At 37.7% G+C, this 23,787-nt stretch overlaps 1 protein-coding gene across 1 annotated transcript in view; it reads left to right on the top strand.

Annotated features, from left to right (window-relative positions):
• Positions 1-23,787, top strand: part of LOC150105965 (proton-coupled zinc antiporter SLC30A1-like) — an 89,299-nt gene that overhangs the window by 45,290 nt on the left and 20,222 nt on the right. The window contains exons 3-4 of the mRNA XM_090393726.1: positions 2,883-3,117; positions 17,672-17,803. Of these exons, the coding sequence (XP_090249852.1) occupies positions 2,883-3,117; positions 17,672-17,803 (367 nt within the window). The remainder of the gene's footprint in view (positions 1-2,882; positions 3,118-17,671; positions 17,804-23,787) is intronic.

Raw genomic sequence — 23,787 nt, 5'->3', positions numbered from 1 at the left:
CAGGACAATTATCTAATAATAAGACTACATGATTGGTTGCCGTAAATCCAAGTTTTTTTTTTGTTGTTGTTATGCCTAATTACTTTGGGTACAAAATGATGTGTGAATTATTCCTGAATATTTGTTTCTTAATCCATGCATTTTTCTGGCCTCTATAAAAATGATGGGAAGAGATACTCCAGGAAGTGCTCAGATAATGACTTTTGGAAGTCACAAGGGATTTGCATCTGTGGGGTTCAGCAGCATTGGCACAACACAAAACATTAACTCACACTTAACTGTTTATATAGTTGATGTGGGCAACATCTGCAAAACAAGATGATGTCATCTGCATTATACACTTATTAGTTTCTTTGAAAGCTTTTACAAAGTCTGCAGCAGCCTCAAAATCCGATGACTACTTTTCTTTACAAATGACTATGCATTTGATTCTACGATGGTACTTGAACTTGTATAAACATCCCTCACTATGCATGCAATTTGAAAGTATGTTCATATTCTCATGAAAGTATTTTGCCTTTTCTCTAATTAGTCAACTTGGCATGGGAATCTTTGTTTCTCATTACTGCTGCTACTATTAACACACCACTTCATCAACGATCTCTGTTCTTGGTTTTGTCAGGGTATGCCACTATCTTATATATACAGGTATACTACTTTCTAACCAATGCCTTGAGATATTATTATTATTCGTGACACCTCCAAGGAGTCCGAAGACTCATCACGGGAGGACACCCACTGTACACCTTTCCATCTCTACCATTACACCGGCCTCTACTACCAATAATCCACATCAATGTCATCTACTGCCCACCACCACAGCTAGTATTATTTTGTCTGTAAATTGCATGTGTTCTGAAGGGCCAATTTGTCTGTATGCGGGATGAAAAACCTGAGTTTTTGGGAGAAAAAACCCCGCTACCTCCGTATGAGATCGGCTAACTCGCCTTCAATTGAAAAAGTTCATATAAAGATTCCTCCCATCATGATGAGAATCGAACTTAGGCCTTTTCTAATCGAAGAGCACAATGTACTGTCGTTCTTCCAATTGTGCTACGCTTAAAGGGGAAAAACCAAGGCCCTCACAGCTCATTACTACACTAGAGTTTCATTGTTTAACAATTGCAGACTGTCACACAAATGAGAATTGGAGAGGTTAGGCAGCCAATAGTCCCTTGCACCCAACACAGCACAACGGGATATACCTGTACCAGTCGTCAGCTTCTCCCTCAGATGTTATGCAAATGTTTCCTATGAAAATATGCTACAGCATCATACTATGGTCTTGGAACATGCAACGTTCCAAAACACATTGTGATGATGATATGTTTGATCAGATCATTCAAAGAGAAGCTGCCTTTGTGGATATATCATTTGGAGCAGAAATCTCTCAATCATTTCCCAAATCTGAAGAAAATGATTAACAACAGCGAATTTGTCTTGAAATCATTTGTAAAATCACTTAAATTGCTTTAGAAAGGTCAAGAGATTTCAGCAGTTCAACACCATTGAGCCAATAGTATCGTTTTTTTTTTTTTATAACCATTTTACAGGCTTAAGTGTGATTAAAATTATTGAACTCATTACAAACTTTAACAACAAGAGAAGTAGAACTGGAAATTTTAGATCTCAGGAATGATATTACATTAAAGTCATATAAAGGTGATGAAAACTTTTGGAGGTCGGTGGATAGAGAAAGATTTCCTGTTTTTAAAAGTTGTGCATACAAGATAAAGTTTGGGATCAACATACCTGAGTGAGTCATTTTTTTCCACCATGAACATTGTAAAATCTAAATACAAATTGTGACTAAAGGATGAACATCTCAATGATTGTTTGCAAGCTGCAACATCATCTTATATTCCCAACTACGAAAGACTGGTCAGTGATATGCAACTCCAAAGATCCCATTAAAATCCATTTTTCTTCATAATTTATTTAAAACATTTTTGTTCCTTTCCAATAAAAACAAAATGATAATGATCTTTTGGTTTATTTATCCATCCATCCATCCATTTACTCGTCTGTCCAAGGATGGGTTGAGTCCCCTCTTAATGAGGGGCTTACTGGCGTATTGATGCAGTCGGCTTGCCACCCCTCTGCCGCATCCCGTAAGGGCAGTATTCTTGTCTGTAATCCGTGTGTGTTCACAGGGCCGGTTTGCCTGCTTATGGGATGAAAAACTCCAGATAAACTAGGGGTAAAAACCCTGCTGCCCACACCCAAGACCGGCTAACTTGGCTATGGCTGAGGAAGATCCTTAAGCACCTCATGTCATCGACGGGAATTGAACCTAGATCACTCCTTCCTCAGGCATATGGTTGCAAAGCACAAAACCACTAGGCTAACCACGTGGACATTTGTTTATTTATCCATAACATAAGTTTATCTTGATTGTTTGATTGCTTTAAGAAAGATGGCAGGGTAAGGGGAGGAGTGCTCCCAGTACTGTTTCCTCATCTTAAAAGTGTTCTAGAGCTCAAAAAAGATTGGTAATCCCTGGTCTAAGATATTTGTTCCTTCATTTATTATTATATGCTGTTTCCTCTATCCAGTTTATATTACTCTAGTTAAAATCCTGCATATCAATCACTTACTTCATACATGACAACCAATTTTCCTAAAAATGTTCCACTCATTAACCTCTCTCTGTGTTCCATAGTATTTAGCAACTGGAGAGTAGTTTTGAAAATCACAATTCTCTATAAACCAGCCACTAGTGTTTGTTAATTTATGGAAATACCATTCAAATTTACACTTAGTGATGCCATATTTGATATGTTAAACTGTATATACTTTCTACTATATATATTTACAAAGTGACTATCTGATATATTTCAATAAACATTTTATTTGGTTTAAATACTGCATTTTTATTTCAGGTATCACAGATGCAGACAATAAAGAATACATTTGGTTGGGCTCGTATTGAGGTCCTTGGTGCTCTTATGAATGTTCTCTTTTTGACAGCTCTCTACTTTACTGTTGCAATGGAAGCCATCCAAAAATTATTCCAGCTATCCAGTGCTGTTGGAAAATCCCCAGATCCCTATGCACTTCTTGCATTTGGCATAGTTAGCATGTTTCTGAATGTCTTGTGCTTCTTCCTCATCGGAGGTGCAAAAATAAAATTAAAAAAAAAATATATATATATATATATATCATTTCATTTCATTTTTTACCTGTAATATTCATAACTGCTGCTCTTTCTTTTTTTAATGACTAATTTTGATATGTTAAACTGCCAGCCTGGCTGGCCAAGTGGTTAGCATATCCACTCTCCAGCCAAAAGGCTGCAGGTTCAAATCCTGCCGTGGGCATGGATGTTTGTGGTTGTCTGTGAAAATGCCAGTGGTGGTAGTGGTTGGTGGTAGATGGCGGTGTAGTTGTGGCTAGTTGGTGGAGACAGAGTTGTAGAGCAGGTACCCTCCCTCGATGAGTCTATGAACTCCCTGGAGGTGTCAAGTAATAATAATAATAATAATAATAATTTTTTAGCTTGTAGGTAAGCAATGATATGGATCTTCAGTTGGAATAGGGACATCACCATACAATAAAATTACAGGATAGTTCATTAAAAATTAGACCCTAGTATAGAAAAAAATTTAACCATAATCATTCTTATTATACATTTAATAACTTTATAAACTATTAGATATGAGATGACAAAAAAAAACAATATTGAATATTAACTTTCTTTGAAAAGTATCAGAAGTCACTGACTTTATCACATGTTGGACACTGGAAAGTTATTTAAAAGAAATTTCTTCTTACACTAATTTCTGGATTGGTCATTCCTATCATCAAGTGGATAATATTTTCATTCTTCATCTAACATGCAGTGGATTGAAATCCTACTTAAATATCCTATGGATGTAAATTAAAGATACCAAGAAATTATATACTTGATTTAATCCATTATCCAAGTGTAAGCAAATAAAGTTTGCACCTGAAGTATCTTTCAGGACTGAGGCAACTCATGGCAAAGGTGGTATGACTTCACATCACCTGCCTTAGCATCCCATAATGCAAAACACATCTCCCTGCGGACATGTATAATGCTATGCATTATGGGAAGGATCACTACCCAGACCGGTTTTGACCTTTATGGAGGTCTCATCAGTGGAAACCAGACCCATAGATGAGATACCAAGGTTGAAGTAATGCAGAAGTCTTATTTTCCTATATGAGTTGTCACTTTATTATTATAATACTCTGGATTAGAGATAGATAGTTGTTGAAAGTTTTTCACTTGGTTATATTATAAATTAAAGATACCAAGAAATTATATACTTGGTTTAATCCATTTTCTAAGTGTAAGCAACCAAAGTTTTCACCTGGAGTATCTTTCAGGACTGGGGCAACTTGTGGCAAAGTGCAAACTTTGTTTGCTTACACTTAGATAATGGATTAAACCAAGTATATAATTTCTTGGTATCTTTAATTTATAATATCACCAAATGAAAAACTTTCAACAACTATCTATCTCTAATCCAGAGTATTTTAATAATAAGGTGTGACACCTTTTGGCAACTCATATAGGAAAATATGACTTCTGCATTACTTCAACCTTGGTATCTCACTTCTGGGTCTGACTCCCACTGATGAGCCCTCCATAAAGGTCGAAACCAGTCTGGATAGTGATCCTTACCATAATGCATAGTATTATACATGTCTGCAAGGAGATGTACTTTGCATAACGGGATACTAAGGCAATATTGTGAAGTCATATCACCTTTGCCACGAGTTGCCTCAGTCCTGAAAGCTACTTCAGGAGCAAACTTTGTTTGCTTACCTTTGGATAATGGATTAAATCAAGTATATAATTTCTTGGTATCTTTAATTTATAACACAACCAAGTGAAAAACTTTCAACAACTATCTATTCTAATCCAGATCTGAATTAGATTAGAAATCTGGAAAAAGAAAGTACTTTGGAGGAAGTAGTACAAGATGAATAATGGTAATAATCAGTCGTATGAAGAGTATAAAGAACAACGAGCCAGGAGAGTGACTCAGTTAGTAAGGAAAACAAAAGTAGAGTATGAGCAAATGGCAAATCAGACAAAGAAAAACCCTAGAGATTTTTTAGATATGTGGCAAGAAGAAGGAAGAATAATCATGATAAGATGAAGTTAATGGATGAAAGTAGTAGAATGGTAACTGCTACAGAAGACATTGTTGAGATATTCAGTGATCAATTTATAAGGAGAATGATTATGGAAAGAACAAGAGAATTTTCAGAAGGAAGTATTCCTCCTGAAAATCTGTTTTATTGATTATAAAAAAACCTTTGATTATAGGATCACAACAGACTGTGGATTGTAATGAGATCAATTGGAATACCTGAACATCTGATTCTCTTGATAAGAGAGCTGTATGACAATCAAGAAGCTTCAGTAAAAACAGTCTTTGGAGAACTCTTTTTAATATTTATAGTGAATATATTATGAGAATGGCTAATTTAGACAAAGATCCAGCTGGAATTAAGATTGGTGACAGAAAAATAAATAATTTAAGATATGCAAATGATACAATCCTCATAGCAGAAACTAAGGAAGACTTGGAACGGTTGATTCTATTGGTTAAGATGGCAAGTAACAAAGCTGGGCTTAATTTAAATATCAGCAACACAAAAGTGATGGCTTCTTGTAATTTAAATGAATTTATAATAGAGAGAGATAAAATAGAAATCATTTAAAGTTATGATTTACTACGGTCCACAATCAGAAATGATGGTGAATGTAATTATTATTATTATTATTATTATTATTATTATTATTATTACCCAAGACCTCATGGAGTCAAAGACTCATCTGGGAGGTCCTTTTTTCACACACACAGCTCATCATACCATGCTTTGAACACATTCAGACTCCCTGCAGACACCACACTCTCAGGAAAGGCATTCCAATCATTTACAACTCTGCATGAAAAAAACCTGCCTCTCACTCCCCCTACTCACACCTTCTTTATACAGTTTCAAGGGATCACCTCTGGTTCACTCCCGATCTCCCACTATTTTCTGTAGACCTTCTCCAGCATTGATCCTATAACAACCCCTTACCAACTTGTAGGTCTCAATCATATCTCCACTCTTCTTCCTGTCCACCAGACTCTGCAAACTGCAACTCCTCAATCTTTCCTCATACTCGACATTCCAGAGGTCAGAAACTAGCTTGGTCAGTCGCCTTTGGACCCTTTCTAACATCTTTTCATCCGTCTGAAAACCAGATGACCAAAATCTGGGCACAATAGTCCATGTATGGTCTAATCAAAGCCTTATACACTGGAACAAGAATCTCCCTACTTCTAAACGTCAGTGTCCTCCGCATCATTCCCAGAAGCCTTTGTGTTGTCTTCACAATTTTGGCTGTGTCCACTAAATTTCAGATCCTTATCCACTATCACCCCCACAGATCTCTTATTTCTTCCACCTCCAACAATGTATCCTCACCAAGCATAAATTCTGCATCCCATCTTTGTTTTCCAAATTTTAAAACTTTGCATTTTGCAATATTGAACTCACATCCCCATTTCCGTGCCAAATCACTCAATCTATTCAAGTCTTCCTGCAAGGTCACAACATCCTCACTACTCTTCATGGTTCATCCCAACTTTGCATCATCTGCAAACAACTGAATATCTCCATCCAAATCTTCACCTATATCATTAACATACAAATTAAACAGTAATGGCCCGAAAACAGATTCCTGAGACACTCCACTAGTGACTTTCCATTTCCTTGACATCGCTCCCCCATACACAACTTGTTGATACCTATCAGACAGCCAGTCTCCAATCCAATGCACTAATCTAATATCCAACCCCATCTGCTCTAGTTTGACTGTCAACTTATCATGAGGTACTCTATCAAAAGCTTTTGCAAAATCCAAGTATATTACTGTGTATCCTTCTCCTCTGTCCAAGGGAGCAGTCACTTTATTGTAATAAGTAAGTAGATTACAACATGACCTCCCTTTAGCAAATCCATGCTGTCTATCAAAGATGATACCATTGTTGTCGACCCAACTCTGGATCCTAGTTCTCACAAGCTTCTCCAACAACTTAACCACAACATCTGACACACAGATAGGCCTACAGTTTAATACTCGAGTTTGATCACCTCCTTTATGAAGTGGCACAATCTTGCCCTCCTTCCACTTCTTAGGGACTTGACCGAGTGCAAGACTCTTATTTAAAAAATATGTCAAGGCAGGTGTCAACTCCCTGGCACATTCCTTCAGAATACGTGGCAATATATTATCAAGTCCCACAGCCTTATTAACATCTATTTTACTCAACTCCCCATATACCTCTTGCTCACTTACAGTCTGTCTCTCTTCCCCATCATCTACTGCTCTCCATGAAGTCACATTCATAAGATTGAAAGACCTATATGAACTGCTCATTAAGTATCTCCACCACACATTCCGCAACAGCTGTCTTTATACCATTTTCCCCAATCAATGTCATCCTTCCATAATCATTCTTTCTTTTGCTGGCTACATATCGAAAGAACTCCTTAGGATTCTTTTTGGCTTCATTAGCTAACTCTGTTCATACGTCTCTTTAGCTACCCTCACCAACCAAGTCACCCTCCTTGGCTAGTCTTTGTAGACCTCATGGAATTTCCACTTCGCTTATGGTGCCTCCACAATGCCCTTTTTCTCTGTATTGCATGCTTAATCTCTTTATTCATCCATCTCACACCTACCTTATTTAACCTTCTCACCCGTGGAATATATTTAGACATTGCATCTACCAGATAGTTTTTGAAAATCCCCCCATTGATCCCTTTTCCAGCTAACTCCTCATTCTATGTTACACCCACAAGCTGTCTCCTGAGCTCTTCATAATCAACCCCCCCCCCTTGTAATTCCACATATACCCTTTTCTCACAGAGGTCCTCACACTGCTGGCAACCACCCAGGTAATCACCTCATGGTCACTCTCACCAATTGGTGGATGATTTGACATCTCATTTATAATTATCCTCTGATGAGATGACCAAATCCAAGACTCTCAATCCTCGCGTGCCCTCTGTCACATGCTGTCTGAGGTAGTTATCCCTCAGAAACTAATTTTCTTTACTTCCAGTTGCAATCTCATCATTACAGTCTATATTGCCATAATGATCACCCTTTTCTTATTTGCTTGGCTAATTTGATTATACATTTCATTATCACCACCCCCCACATTTCCTGGTCTATAACAACATCCAACCAAGTATTTGATTCTATTCACCTCTATCTCACACCATACTACCTCAGAACCACTGGCACTATTTCCCTCTTGCATCTCTACTTTGTATGGACATAACTCTTTCTCTATCATCAATAGCACTCCCCATCCCTTTTTATCCTTTCTATCCTCACTAAACACATCATACCCTTCCATCTCTATTCCTGTCAGGATGTCGTCCTCTTCCAACCATGTCTCACTTATTCCAAAAATCTTTGGGTGAACAGATGCAATTAATGCAAACATTTCATCTGCCTTGTTTCTTATACTTCTAGCATTTGTATACAAATACAACAGCCCATTTCTGGATCTACAGATAGTTCCACTGATACCACCTACTCGATGTGATCTCTCAATGCTCGACTGGGGCCATTTCCCTTTCTGCTTATTCATTTTAAAACCCTTTTCAATTCCAACTGTTTCCTCTTGATCCCAGGTCATCGCATTCCTTTCTACACATGCTCTCACCTCCTCTCGGAGCATCCACCTTTCTCATGCTGTGTACCCCTGTCCACCCTGAGCCTCCCCATTTTCCTGTTCCTCTTGCACACCCATTCTCACATTTTCTATACTCATACCACTCATTTCCTCATTCATAACCACCTCTTCAATCTCTCCTAACTTACTCTCCTGCACCTCCACATCGCTTCCTGCTTGATCTGGTTTATTTTCTTTCACTCTACTCACTTTTCTACCTTCCAGCAGTAATCTCTCCAAGCCACTCACACCATAACCACTCAAATGCAGCCCATCGCTCCCATACAGCTCACTTCATCCCTCAAACTCATTCCACACATTAACAAACTGCACTCCCATCTCCAATGAAACTTCTGTCTCTTTAATGAAATTAAAAGTGATGTTAAACCTGACAAAAATTATTATTATTATGATGATGATGATGATTCATGCTTCCATGGAGTCAAAAGACTCATTGTGGGTGAAATCCTTCCTAGAAAACACAAAATCTATCATACCACTCCTTGAACTCATTGACTGTTCGTGCTCTCACCACTCTATCAGGCAATAGATTCCACTTTTCAACCAACCTCCATGCAAAGAAACCACTCATTATCCTCTTGCTCACAGTCTCCTTTCGTAACTTCCAGGGATGGTCCCTTCTCCTTGCTCCTTTTACCTCCTGTTCCACCAAGCGAAAGAACTCCTCAGCCCAGTGTCAGCCCTGAAGCTACCTGTCAACAGTTTAAAAGTTTCAATCATATCACTTCTCCTTCTATTTACCAAACTCTGCAGTCCACATTCCATCCTCATAACTAACATTGTATAGTCCTGAAACCATCTTCGTTATCTGCCTCTGTACCCTTTCCACAGTTAATTTATCCCCTTCAAATCCTGGGGACCAAATTTGAGAACAACAGTCCAAGTATGGTCTGATCAGGGCTTTATACAATGGAATGACAACTCTTTTATCTCTGCCAGTCAGCATCCTTCTCAGTATTGCAGCAATCCCCTGGGTTACCTTCACCATCTTTGCAATATGTTCTCTGAATTTCAGGTTTCTATCAATAATTACCATTAGATCTCTTGTCTCTCCTACTTACTCTAGTACAGCTTCTCCAACAGAATATGCTGTCTCTCAAACTTCAAGACTTTACATTTTGCTGCATTAAACTGATATCCCCATTCATTTGCCCATCTGTCATGAAAGACAGAGGTGTGAGTAAGGCCACGAAAGTTAGAATTGTCAAAGCAATGGTATTTCCAGTAGTGATGTATGGATGTGAAACTAGATTATTAAGAAGAAATATAGAAAGCAAATTGATTCATTTGAATTATGGGTGTGGAAGAGACTACTAAGAATCCCATGGACTGCAAGAATGACCAATAAGGATTTAGAGAATATAAACACAGAATTCTCCTTAGGGGCTAAACAAAAGTTGATGTATTTTGGTCATATTATGCGAGCTGATGAATCATTGGAAAAGGCAGTTATGTTGGAGAACATAAAGGGAATGAGAAAAAAGACCACAAAAGAGTTGGATGGAAAACATAAAAGAACTTACCAACTTGAACTTACAATTACTTAATTATTTCTTGTGTTGGTTTTTTAATTATGTCCTGTACAGTTTGCTGGCAAATACCAAATTTGACTGCAAGTTATGAAACACTTTCACCTTTTTTCACATCTTTTAATAATCTCCAATTTATTTTCCATTTTTAAAATAAATATTTTTCTTTTCCCCAACGTTTTAGGGGTTGAAATGCTAGATAAATTTGGTAACACAAGAGGATCACACGAAAAAGCTTTTGTATTGTTTAACAGACGAAAGAGAATAGATTAAATTTGTAATATGCTTGACTGCACACTCTGGCAACAGAACAGGAAAGTGTAACAGTGATGACAAATAAGTTCTGCTAGAAGGACTACACACAGCGTTGGGCAGATGAGGGTAATGTTATCTGTGAGAATCAAAATGGATTTGTTAAGGGGTGCTCTTGCTTTAGAGTAATATGATTGCCTTCTATAATAAAGTGACATGAGCAGTTGATGAGGAAAAGGCATATACTGCCATTTTTTTGGATTTTGCAAAGGCATTTGATAGGGTACCACATGATAAGCTGATACTTAAGTTGCAGCACATGGGTTTAGATGTCGGGGTAGTCAACTGGATTCACGATTGACTGTCTGATAGGTATCAGAGTAAAAGTGGGGCAATATCAAGGAGGCAGAAGGTTACAAGTGGGGTTCCACAGGACTTAGAAATAAAGAAGAAATATAGAAAGCAAATTGATTCATTTGAATTATGGGTGTGGAAGAGACTACTAAGAATCCCATGGACTGCAAGAATGACCAATAAGGATTTAGAGAATATAAACACAGAATTCTCCTTAGGGGCTAAACAAAAGTTGATGTATTTTGGTCATATTATGCGAGCTGATGAATCATTGGAAAAGGCAGTTATGTTGGAGAACATAAAGGGAATGAGAAAAAAGACCACAAAAGAGTTGGATGGAAAACATAAAAGAACTTACCAACTTGAACTTACAATTACTTAATTATTTCTTGTGTTGGTTTTTTAATTATGTCCTGTACAGTTTGCTGGCAAATACCAAATTTGACTGCAAGTTATGAAACACTTTCACCTTTTTTCACATCTTTTAATAATCTCCAATTTATTTTCCATTTTTAAAATAAATATTTTTCTTTTCCCCAACGTTTTAGGGGTTGAAATGCTAGATAAATTTGGTAACACAAGAGGATCACACGAAAAAGCTTTTGTATTGTTTAACAGACGAAAGAGAATAGATTAAATTTGTAATATGCTTGACTGCACACTCTGGCAACAGAACAGGAAAGTGTAACAGTGATGACAAATAAGTTCTGCTAGAAGGACTACACACAGCGTTGGGCAGATGAGGGTAATGTTATCTGTGAGAATCAAAATGGATTTGTTAAGGGGTGCTCTTGCTTTAGAGTAATATGATTGCCTTCTATAATAAAGTGACATGAGCAGTTGATGAGGAAAAGGCATATACTGCCATTTTTTTGGATTTTGCAAAGGCATTTGATAGGGTACCACATGATAAGCTGATACTTAAGTTGCAGCACATGGGTTTAGATGTCGGGGTAGTCAACTGGATTCACGATTGACTGTCTGATAGGTATCAGAGTTGTGTATGGTGGGGCAATATCAAGGAGGCAGAAGGTTACAAGTGGGGTTCCACAGGACTTAGTACTCGGACCGGATTGCAAGGGGATATTCAGTTGTTTGGGGATGATGAGGGGTTATTAGTAATAGGGGAGGATTTTTAGTAATAGTGCAGATGTAACAGCCCTTCAAGAGGATTTGAATAAACTGGATAGATGGGCAAATGAATGAGGGTATCGGTTTAATGCCGAAAATGTAAAGTCTCGAAGTGTCGGATACATCAATCGGAGGCTACATACTCAATTGGAAGAGCTGTACTGGAGTAAGTATGGGAGTCAAGAGATCTGGGGGTAATGATTGATAGAAAACTGAAATTTGGAGCATATTGCAAAGATAGTGAAGAGGATTTGAACCCAGAGGATTGCTGCAATACTGAGATGGATGCTGACCTGTAGAGATAAAAGAGTTATCATTCGTTGTACAAGACTTTGATCAGACCACACTTAGACTATTGTTCTCAAATTTGGTCCCCATGATGCATACTCTATGGGAGGAGTTAAACTTGAGGAAGTAGGAGAGACAAGAGATCTGGGTTTGATGATTGATAGAAACCTGAAATTTAGGGGACATATTTCAAAGGTAGTGAAGGTAACGCAGAGGATTGCTGCAATAATTAGAAGGACACTGACCTGCAGAGATAAAATGGTTATCATTCCGTTGTATAAGACTTGATCAGACCACACTTAGACTATTGTTCTCAGATCTGGTCCCCAGGATTTGAAGGGGATAAATTAACTGTGGAAAGGGTACAAAGGCGGATAACAAAGATGGTGTCGGGACTGTACAATGTTAGTTATGAGGATCAGCTGAGACAGTGTGGATTGCAGAGTTTGGTGGATAGAAGGAGGAGGAGGGGTGATATGATTGAGACTTTTAAACGGTTGAGAGGTGGTTACAGGGTTGACACTGGGGAGTTCTTTTGCTTGGTTGAACAGCGGTAAGGAGTCATGACAAGAGGCCATCCCTGAAAGTTACAAAAGGAAACTGTGAGCAAGAGGATGAGGAGTGGTTTCTTTGCAAGGAGGGTGGTTGAACCATGGAATGCATTGCCTGATGGAGTGGTGAGAGCAAGAACGGTCAATTCATTTAAGGAGTGGTATGATAGACTTTGTGTTTCCTAGGAGGGACCTCCCTCGATGAGTCTTGATAGACTTGTGTTTCTTAGAAAGGACCTCCCAGGATGAGTCTTTTGACTCCATGGAGGCCCGAATAATAATAATAATGATGATGATGATGATGATTTGAAGGGGATAAATTAACTGTGGAAGGGGTACAGAGGTGGATAATAAAGATGGTTTCAGGACAATGTTAGTTATGAGGATCAGCTGAGGGAATGTGGACTGCAGAGTTTGGTGGATAGAAGAAGAGGTGATATGATCGAGACTTTTAAACTGTTGAAAGCAGTTACAGGGTTGAATACTGGATAGTTCTTTCACTTGGTGGAACAGCAGGAAGGAGCAATGACAAGTGGGCCATCATTCATCCCTGGAAGTTACGAAAGGAAGCTGTGAGCAAGAGGGTGAGGAGTGGTTTCTTTGCTTGTAGGGTGGTTGAACAGTGGAATGCATTGCCTGATAGAGTGGTGAGAGCAAGAACGGTCAATGAGTTCAAAGAGTGGTATGATAGACTTTGTGTTTCCTAGGAAAGTCCTCCCACAATGAGTCTCTTGACTCCATGGAGGCCTGAATAATAATAATAATAATAATGCTGTTTAATTATGCTGCAATATTATTTAAAATAAGCAGTAATGACTTCTATTGTTTTCTGAATCCACTTGCATAGAGAATTTTTAAAAAAATGAAATTCGTACGTACTACAGAGGACCACTGTTAATCAAACTCCATGGATAATTGAGCTCCAGATAATTGGCGTTTTACTCTGTCTTAACTGTTCTATGTCTCAATAAAATTTTTACTTGCATTTTTAAAAAAAAAGCTCTTCTATCTATATTTACATAAGCCAATAATCATATAGGATGCTCCATAATCCTGATATTGTTTTGATGAGTTGTCTCTGTGCATTCTCTACCACCTCCATTGTAGATCCAAATATTATCTAAATTTCAAGTTCAAAAAGGCAGCAGTGCAGAAGACAAAAAAATTGTTTATTAATTTTTTTTGCCTGGTTGGCCAAGTGGTTAGCGTATTCACTCTCCAGCCGAAAAGCTGTGGGTTTGAATCCCACTGTGGGTATGGATGTTTGTGATTGTCTGTGAAAATAATAGTAGTGGTGGCAACAGATGGTGTTGGTGTAGATGATGCAGTTCATTGTAGTTGGTGGACTGAGTCTTGGAGAAGGAGAGTTGTAGAATAGGTACCCTCCCTCGATAAGTCTTTGGACACCTTGGAGGTGTCACATAATAGTAATAATAATAATTGCTAATAAACTATAAGTTTTATTGTTAAAAATGATGATTTTTAAATATGACTAGACCTCTAAACTCCAAGGCTGAATTTATTTGGAGAAATCTTTATTGATTACAACACTATGGTCAACAATCAGAGCCATAGGAAATAATGATATCAAATAATTCTGCAAAAGATTGTTTTCTCATTCTCATTTTTAGCATCAATTGCAAATGATGCTTGTATCAAGCATCATTTGTAATTATTTAATCACGTAGCCAATCTTAATGCTATTAGAATTGAAGATTCTATTGAAGATTGTAAGTTTCATGCTATGATAGAGGCAAACTGAGGAGGAGGACACTGCTAATGAGTAGTGTATTTGATCGAAAGAAGGATTTGTACAATGCTGATGGACTACATCTAAATGGTTTGGGTGTTGAATGTCTGGTAAGAGCTTTGTTCACTGAGTATGCTGAAGTGCAAATTCAGGAAAACTTAATTAGGGTGGAAGCAGGTGACTTTATGTGAAGGCACCCATGAGGCGAGTGAGTGTGAGAATGGCCAAGTGCTGAATCTAGTTTCTCAAGCAAAAATATTGAATAGGGTAGTCAATTCAGGAAGTAAAGGTGGGTGGTGGCAGAAAGGGATGCTGTAGTTTCTATATACTAATGCCAGAAGTATCAGGAACAAGAGAGAGAGAGAGAGGTGTTTTTGGCATTGGTTAGTGCAACTTTTTCCAAAAGTTATAGGCATTAGTGAGACTTGTCTAACAGCTGATGATGCAGGGATAGAATGTGAAGGGTTTAGTATTTTCACGGAGGATGGAGAACATATGATGGAGGGGGAGGGGCACTGCTGATGATAGCAGATGAATTGCAGTTAAAAAGAATAGGAGATAGGTGGGAGGATGGCTGTTCTTTTGAAGCAGTGTGATGAGAGATTAAGGCCAGTAAGACAAATTAGCACAATGCAGTACAGGTCGAGTGATTATTATGGGGAACTTCAAATATAGCACTATAGACTGGAACAAAGAAAGATCAATCACATGGCAGGAAGGAAATGGGATTTTATACACCTACTGAGAGATAATTACTTGAGGCAGCATGTGATGGAGGGGACTAGGGGTCTGAGAGTATTGGACATGGTCTTAGTATCAGAAGAGCTATCCATAACCAAGCTGAACACATTACCTCTGATTGGTGAAAGTGACCATGCAGTCTTGACTTGGGAGATTGTAAAACATGAGGAATATTCTGTCAAGAAAGAGTATATGTGGAACTGCAAGGCAGGTGATTATGACAAGCATAGGAAGACGATTAAATCTGTGCCATGCCATAAAACACTGCAGGTAAGGATGTTAGTATTGCATGGGAGATAGTTAAGGGTCATCTAGAGGAAGCAGTATTAAATTGTATACCTAAGGTAAGAAGAGTTAATCATGTAGGAGATAGATGGATGAGTAATATCATTAAGCACGAGCTGCAGAAGAATGCTGTGGAGGATATATAAAGAGAAAAGTGACCAGCAAACCCATGAACAGTACAAGGCTCAGGCAAGAAAGGTGACCAGCATGACACAGAAGGAAAAATTTGGTCCAGTAGGATAAAGGAAATCCCAAAGATTTCTTTTGTTATGTGGCAAGCAAGAGGAAGAATGACTATGCAAGATTAACCTTAATGAGTAATGATGGTCACAAGGTGACAGAAGTAGATAAAATAGTGGAGTTACTGAGTGACCAATTTGCAAAGGTATATCATCCTAGTGAGTTTACTGCTATAACATATATGACAGACACTAATGTGAGAAAAGAGGTGGATGAACTGGAGTTTCTTAGGATATTGCAGAATCTCAGTGTAAATATAGCTGTGGGATTAGATGGGATATTAGTTTAGGTTTTCCAAGAATGTGCAAGGGAACTCTACAAGAGACTTTAATTTGTCTCAGTTCTTGTAGAGCTCCAAGAGAGTGGAAAGAGGACCAAATAATTCCCTTGTATTGCATTTGCAGATTACAGACTAATCAGTATTTCATGCGTGGAGGTAAAAGTACTGAAAAATTGGTCAAAATTAGAATTCAAGAATGGATGGATAAAAATATGATACTGTATAAGGAGCAACATGGCTTTGTGAAGGGTTGGTCATGCCTTAGTTATTTACTATCTTTTTCTAATATAGTAACAGCAGAGTTGGATGAAGGAAATGGTTACACGATGATTCTGCTAGATTTTGCAAAGGCATTTGGCAGAACACCACATGGAACACTGTTATGGAAATTAGAACAAATGGAGATGAATATGACACCGGTTAAGTGAATAAGAGGGTGGGTGCTGGACAGATATCAAAAAATGGTATATGGAGGGGCAGAATCAAGACAAAAACAGATGACTAGTCATGTGTTGCAAGGTTTAGTGCTGGGACCATTGCTGTTTAATTTGTACATAAATGATATAAGAAATAATCTGAAAAGAAATATTCTGTTGTTTGCTGATGATGTGAAATAAGGTAGAGTAATAGTTAATTAAGGTGATGTGGAGAGCTTGCAGGATAATTTAAATAGGCTGTCAGTTTAATGTGGAGAAAAGTATTGTGATACACCACTTATCACAATCATTGTGATACACCACTTATAATCTGTTTATCCCAAGTTAGATATGCTTTGGGATAAACAGATTATAAGTGGTGTATCACAATGATAGCCCTGTACTCCAGGAAATAGATGAAGTTAGAGATTTAGGGGTTGTAGTAGACAGAGAGTTAAAGATTACTTGTCTACTGAAGAACACATTATATTACTTGGCTATTGAAGAACACATTAACAAGTAGAGATAAGGAAGTTGTTATTCCTCTTTATAAGGCCTTGATATGCCCACATCTGGATTACTGTGCTCAAGTCTGGTCTTCTTGGTTTCTTGGGGATGAGGAAGCAGTGGAGAGTATTCAGAGGAGAGTGACCAAGATGGTGAGTGTGGATTGAAGAAGTTGGCGATAGGAGTAGGGGTGTGAGGACAAAATTTTTTGCTTGGAGAGTTGTGAATGAGTGGAATGGGTTGCCAGAGTCAGTTGTGAGTGCTTTGCCTGTTAATGGGTTCAAGAAGAGGTATGATAGATTGTGTAGATAGTTTCAGTTTCCCCTCAGTGAGTGTTCAGACTCCATGGAGGCACCCATACAATAATAATAATAATAATAATAATAATATTATTATTATTATTATTATTATTTTTTTTTTTCATCTTGAATACATAATTTATTAGATCCATACTACAAAATAAAACTGAAATTAGATTCTGCAAAATATTATTTTATCATTTTTATTCAGCAACATTTGTAAATAATTCATTTGAATATTTATATGGTCCTGATAACTGCACTACTAAATAACATAATGTTTAAAACACACATTTTTTTTCTGAAGGATATGCAAGACATCATAGTAAAAACTTGAACATTGAAGGAACTGATGTATATGTGAACTTCCTAATAAAAGATCCTGAGAAAAGAGATATACCTGGTGAATCGAATACCATAGATTCTACTATAGAGAGAAGTATGCATTTAAAACTGCCATCTTAGTAATACATTCTTACTATAATACTATAATTACAATATTTAATATTAAACATATAAACAAATGATATTATTATTATTATTATTATTATTATTATTATTATTACCCAAGACCCCATGGAGTCAAAGACTCATCTAGGAGGTCCTTTTATCATACCATGCTTTAAACATACTCAAATTCTCTGCAGACATCACACTCTTAGGCAAGGTATTCCAATCATTCACAACTCTGCATGAAAAAAACCTGCTTCTCACTCCCCTACTCACACCCTCTTTATACAGTTTCTAGGAATGACCTCTGGTTCTCCCCTGATCTCCCACTATTTTCTGTAGAATTTCTCCAGCATTGATCCTATAACAACCCCTTAATAACTTGTAGGTTTCTATCATATCTCCCTTCTTCCTCTTGTCCACCAGACTATGCAAGTTGCATCTTCTCAAACAAAGATGGGATGTATAATTTACTTTTGGTGGAGATATATTGTTGGAGATACAGAAAATAAGAGATCTTGGGATGATGGTGGATAAGGATCTAAAATTTAGAGGACAGATTGCCAAAATTGTGAGAACAACACAATGAATTATGGCAAAGATGCAGAGGACACTGACTTGTAGAAGTAAGGAGATTCTGGTTCCACTGTACAAGGCCATGATTATGCCACACATGGACTATTGTGCACAGATATGGTCACCTGGTTTTCAAAAGGATGAAGAGATGTTGGAAAGAGTCCAGAGGTGACTTAGGTGATTTCTGATCTCTGGAAGGTTGAATAGGAAGAACAATAGGTTGAAAAGATGCAATTTATAGTCTAGTGCATCGGTTCCCACGGTGGTATGCATCCCCCCCCCCGGAACAACTTTGCTGAGCCGTTCAGGGATACACAAAAAATAAATCAGTAATGACGTAAAACAAGTAAAGTAAATAAAATGCAAAATGTTAGTTATGGAACAATAAATGTTAAGTTTGAATCACCGCTAATGGAGACACTTCAAAACCTCTTGCCATTTACTAATACTGAACTAGTGGAGAGAGCTTTTTCTTCTTACACCTTCATAAAAAATAAGCACCACAACAAGCTTAATGCAAGTCTGGATTTAAGACTGTATCTTGCATCTTTCGAGCCTGATTTCAAGAAACTAAGTGCATCAAAACAAGCTCAACGATCTCACCAACAATGTTTCAGTTAGCTAGTGATCTGTATGCCAATTATTACAGACTTTTCAGATAACACAAATAAATATTATTAATAATAATAAATCAAAAGTTTGTTGATCATCATTATCAATATTTAACATGAAGCTATGCTTATTTCTGTGTTACGAATATTGTAAAATTAAATCTGTGGTTTGTACTTTTAGTGTAGTAATTTTCCTTTCACAACTCATTACCTCATTTCCACTATTTTACATTAGTGTATATAGGCACTGAACAAAAGTGTCAGTATTTAAAATCGGCTATTTTAAAAACAAGGGGTACAATTCATAGAAATGGTTTTAAAGGGGGTACACAAGTGGAAAAAGGTTGAAAACCACTTGTCTAATGGATAACAGGAAGAGAGGTGATAGAGATGTACAAGTTAGTAAGGGATTGTTATAGGATTAACATTAAAAATATTTTTCATAAAATGGTGGGGGAGAACAAGAGGTCACTCCTGGAAGCTGTATAAGGAGGGTGTGAGCAAGAAAGTGAGAAGCAGGTTTTTTTAACTCTGTGAAAATCTCCACAGAAAACTCCCATTTTCTCAATCTGTTCTGATAATTGGCATTCCAGTATCCCAATATTATCTTTGTTATATGCTTTTGTGCCCTTTCTAAAGTTTTAGCATGTTTTCAAAATCCAGGTGGTCATGGTCACTTTCTCACTATTTCAGCAAACCACTGACTATTCTTCATTATCTTTGCAATGTGTTGCTAGAAGCTTTAATTCTTGTTGTATCACCCTAAGATGGCCCTGAATATAATTTTGCAAGAATATAAGTGAAATAAGTGAATATAATTGCAAGAATATAAGTGAAATGAGAGAATAGTTGCTATAAAATATAAAGAGATTGGTGAATATAAGAGAACAATAAATGTAAAATGGAGAGTAAATGTAAAACTGATTCACATTTCTAGTGTTAACGATACCTTTTGAGTTCATTTTACTCACCTACCACTTTCTGTATACAGAATGTATACTCCTCACTCCACTTTAATTTGGTGTCATCATCTGTTCATTGGGCATCCACAGATACCGTGTGGTCACTCCGATGCTCGGTGATGTGCTACACCAGTTCCTTGCCGTGGTACTGTTGTATGCTTTTCTGGAAGCTTCGACTCTCTGAATATCAGTCACTCCACACACACACACACACACACACACACCATCTATCTATCTATCTATCTATCTGTCTCATTGATGGTCTACCTCTTCCTCTTTTTCTTTTTTTTCTAATCTGGTGAACACCCTCAAAAACTTAAATGTCTCTATCATATTACCACTTTTCTGCTTATCCACTAACTCTACAATTTATATTCCATCAACTTCTTTCCATAACCAGTAACATAATCTTGATATTGCTTTAATTACTTTCTCTGGTTCTTGTCTCAAGAATTTCCACATCACATAGGTGGTCAAAATTGGACATAACAGTCCATGATTATTAATATAGCTTTTTTAGTGTACTATGAACACAGTAGTTTCTTTCTTTCTTTCTTTTTTTTTTTTTTGTAAAAATCAGCATTTCCTAAAGTGTTGTCTATAGCGTGGCATGAGTCATTTGAAGAAAAAATTAATTAATTTTTTTTTTTTAGAGACTGAGTAGAAGGCTATTAGGGTTTCTGTCTCAGCAATTCCAGGGATGAAATTCCCAGGAAATTATCATTATCATCATCATGATTATTAATTTGGCCTCCATGTAGTCAAAAGACTCATTATGGAATGTCCTTCCTAGGAAACACAAAAGTCTATCATACCACTCCTTGAACTCATTGACATTCATGCTGCTCTCACCACTCTATCAGGCAATGCATTCCACAGTTCAACCACCCTCCATGAAAAGAAACCACTCCTCACCCTCTTGTTCACAGTTTCTTTTCGTAACTTCCAGGGATGGCCAACTTGTCATCACTACTTCCCTCTGTTCCACCAAGCAAAAGAACTTCCTAGCGTGAACCCTGTAACTACCTCTCAACAATTTAGAAGTCTCAATCATATTACCTCTGCTTCTATCTACCAAACTCTGCAGTACACATTCTCTCAGTCAATCCTCATCCTTAACTTTATACAGTCCTGAAACCATCTTTGTTATCTGCTTCTGTATCCTTTCCACAGTTAATTTATCCCCTTCAAATCCTGGGGACCAAATTTAAGAACAATAGTCTAAGTGTGGTCAGGGTCCTATACAAGGGAAAGATAACTCTTTTATCTCTGCAGGTCAGCGTCCTTCTCAGTACTGCAGCAATCAATCTTCACCACCTTTGCAATATGGTTGATGATTGATAGAAAACTTTCAGTTTTCTATCAATCATCAACCCCCAGATCTCTTATCTCCCTTACTTCCTCCAGTACAGCTCATCCAATCGAGTATGCAGCCTCTCATTAATGTATCCTAAACTTCAAGACTTTACATTTTGCTGCATTAAACCGATACCCCCATTTATTTGCCCATCTATCTAGTTTATTCAAATCCTTTTGCAAGGATGCCACATCTGCACTATTACTAATAATCTTTCCCAGCTTCACATCATCTGCAAACAACTAAATATCCCCCAATCCACTGACAATGTCATTGATATAAAAGTTAAACAATACGGGTCCCAGTACTGTGTTCTGTGGAACCCCACTTGTGACCTTCTGCCTCCTTGACAGTGCCCCACCATACACAACTCTCCGATACCTATTGAATAACCAATCCTGAATCCAGTTGACTAACCTGACATATAAACCCATGTGCTGCAACTTAAATTATCAGCTTATCATGTGGCACCCTGTCAAATGTCTTTGCGAAATCAAAAAAAATGGCAGTATATGCCTTTCCTCATCAACTGCTCTTGTCACTTTATTATAAAAGGCAATCATATTACTAAAGCAAGAGTGACACTTAACAAATCCATGTTGATTCTCACAGATAACATTACCCTCATCGGCTCAACGCTGTATATGCTCCTTCATTAATTTTTCCAAGATCTTAACAACTACTGATGAAACACAAACTGGCCTATAATTAGACACTTCCAGTCCCACAGCTTTACTGACATACAGAGTACTCAGTATTGGGAACACACTTTCCTCTTGCACCTCTAAATCTCAAATCTGCCCTCTCCCTCTAGTATTAAAATTAGTTCTCCAGGATGAAATACTCCAATAAAGTGTTCATTGAACAACTGCACAATGTCCTCTGCATTAGTCACTTTATTCCCATTTTTATCCCACAGTGTCATTCTTCCACAATCATTTCTCCTCTTACTGGCCACATAGCTAAAAAATTCTCTAGGATTTCCTTTGGATCTTAGTGCCAATCTCTTCTTGTATTCCGGTTTTTCCTTTCTTATCATACTAGTCACTCTCCTTGCCTGAGTCTTATATTCTTCATGCATCTGCTCTCTCCACCCCCTCTCCTTATATCTCTTCCATAACCTCTTTTTCACCTGCAGTTCCTGTTTGATATTGTTTATCATCCACCTTACACCAAATTGTGTCCTCTTCTTCACTTGTGGAATGCAGCTTACTATTGCTGCTAACAAATATTCCTTCACAATTTCCCAAGCACTAATGATATCCTTGCCTTCCAATTCTGGCCTCCATGGAACTGCCCCAAGTTGATATCTAAGACTATTATAATCACTCGCCTTTGAGTCTTTGACTTCATGAGGTCTTGGGGTAATAATAATAATAATTCCACGTGCATTCCCTCTTCTTTGATACTCCTGCATGTCTATTCATCTTCCAAGTCAAAACCACACAGTCACTCTCTCCAATTGGGGGGAGAGATGTCATCTCAGTTATTATCAGCTCTTCTGATGCTATGACCAAATCCAAAACTCTTGAACCTCTTGTTCCCTCTATTACATGTTGCCTAAGACATTTGTCCCTCAAGAATTCTAGTAATTCGATTCCCTTATTACTACATGCATTTTCCTCTTCCCAACTTCTACTGCTGTAGTTAAAATCTCCCATAACAATCATGCTTGTTGCACTTGCCAAACTCAACTGCCTAAATATCTCCTGCTCCCTACCCTCTGTGCTCATTGGCTTGTAGCAAAACCCCACTAAATATCCTGTATTGTCCACCTTTACCTCACACCATTTGCTTTCAAAAACCATTAGTGTCATTGTTTTCCAAAGCCTACACTCTTAGAGGACATAAGTCATCACTTATCATAAGCAGTACTCAGTACTCCACCACTGTGTTTTCCCTTCCTATCCGACCGATAAATGCTGTACCCTACTCCTTCTATTCCTGTTATCATATCATCTTCTCTCAACCACATCTCAGAGATCTCAATAATCTTTGGCCAGGCTGATGCTATCAGTTCCACCAATTCATCTCCTTTTTTCCAGCTACTCCTGGCATTAGTATAAAGCATAAAAATGTCACTGCTTCTATACCTATCATTATCCCTTCCAGACTCCACTGGATTCAGCATTACCTGATGTCATCTCCACTCCCCCAAGCACCCATTCCTGCAAGAGGCCACCCCTGCTACAATCCGCCCTGGGAATTCTGGTTTCTCTACATTGACACACCGACTCCTTCAGAAAACAGCAAATCTCACCTTCCTCAGTCATATGTAAGCAGTCTCTCGCATACAGTTCCTTTCTGTCCTCAAATGCCCTCCAAGCATCCACATATTCAAAACTTCTCTTCTGACACATTCTGGCTATTATGCTATTCATTATTACTGTTCTTCTGCTCAGCTCGTCATTATCATACCTGGGTAACACACTATCTTTCCTCTCTGCATTTTCTTTTGTACAACCTC

This window comes from Typopeltis vanoorti, chromosome 6 (assembly GCF_054136105.1).
Source record: "Typopeltis vanoorti isolate ZY-2024b chromosome 6, IOZ_Tvanoo_1.0, whole genome shotgun sequence".
Classification (NCBI taxonomy): Eukaryota; Metazoa; Arthropoda; class Arachnida; order Uropygi; family Thelyphonidae; genus Typopeltis; species Typopeltis vanoorti.
Note: the sequence above shows the minus strand (reverse complement) of the source record. Positions and strands in the feature narration are given on the sequence as shown.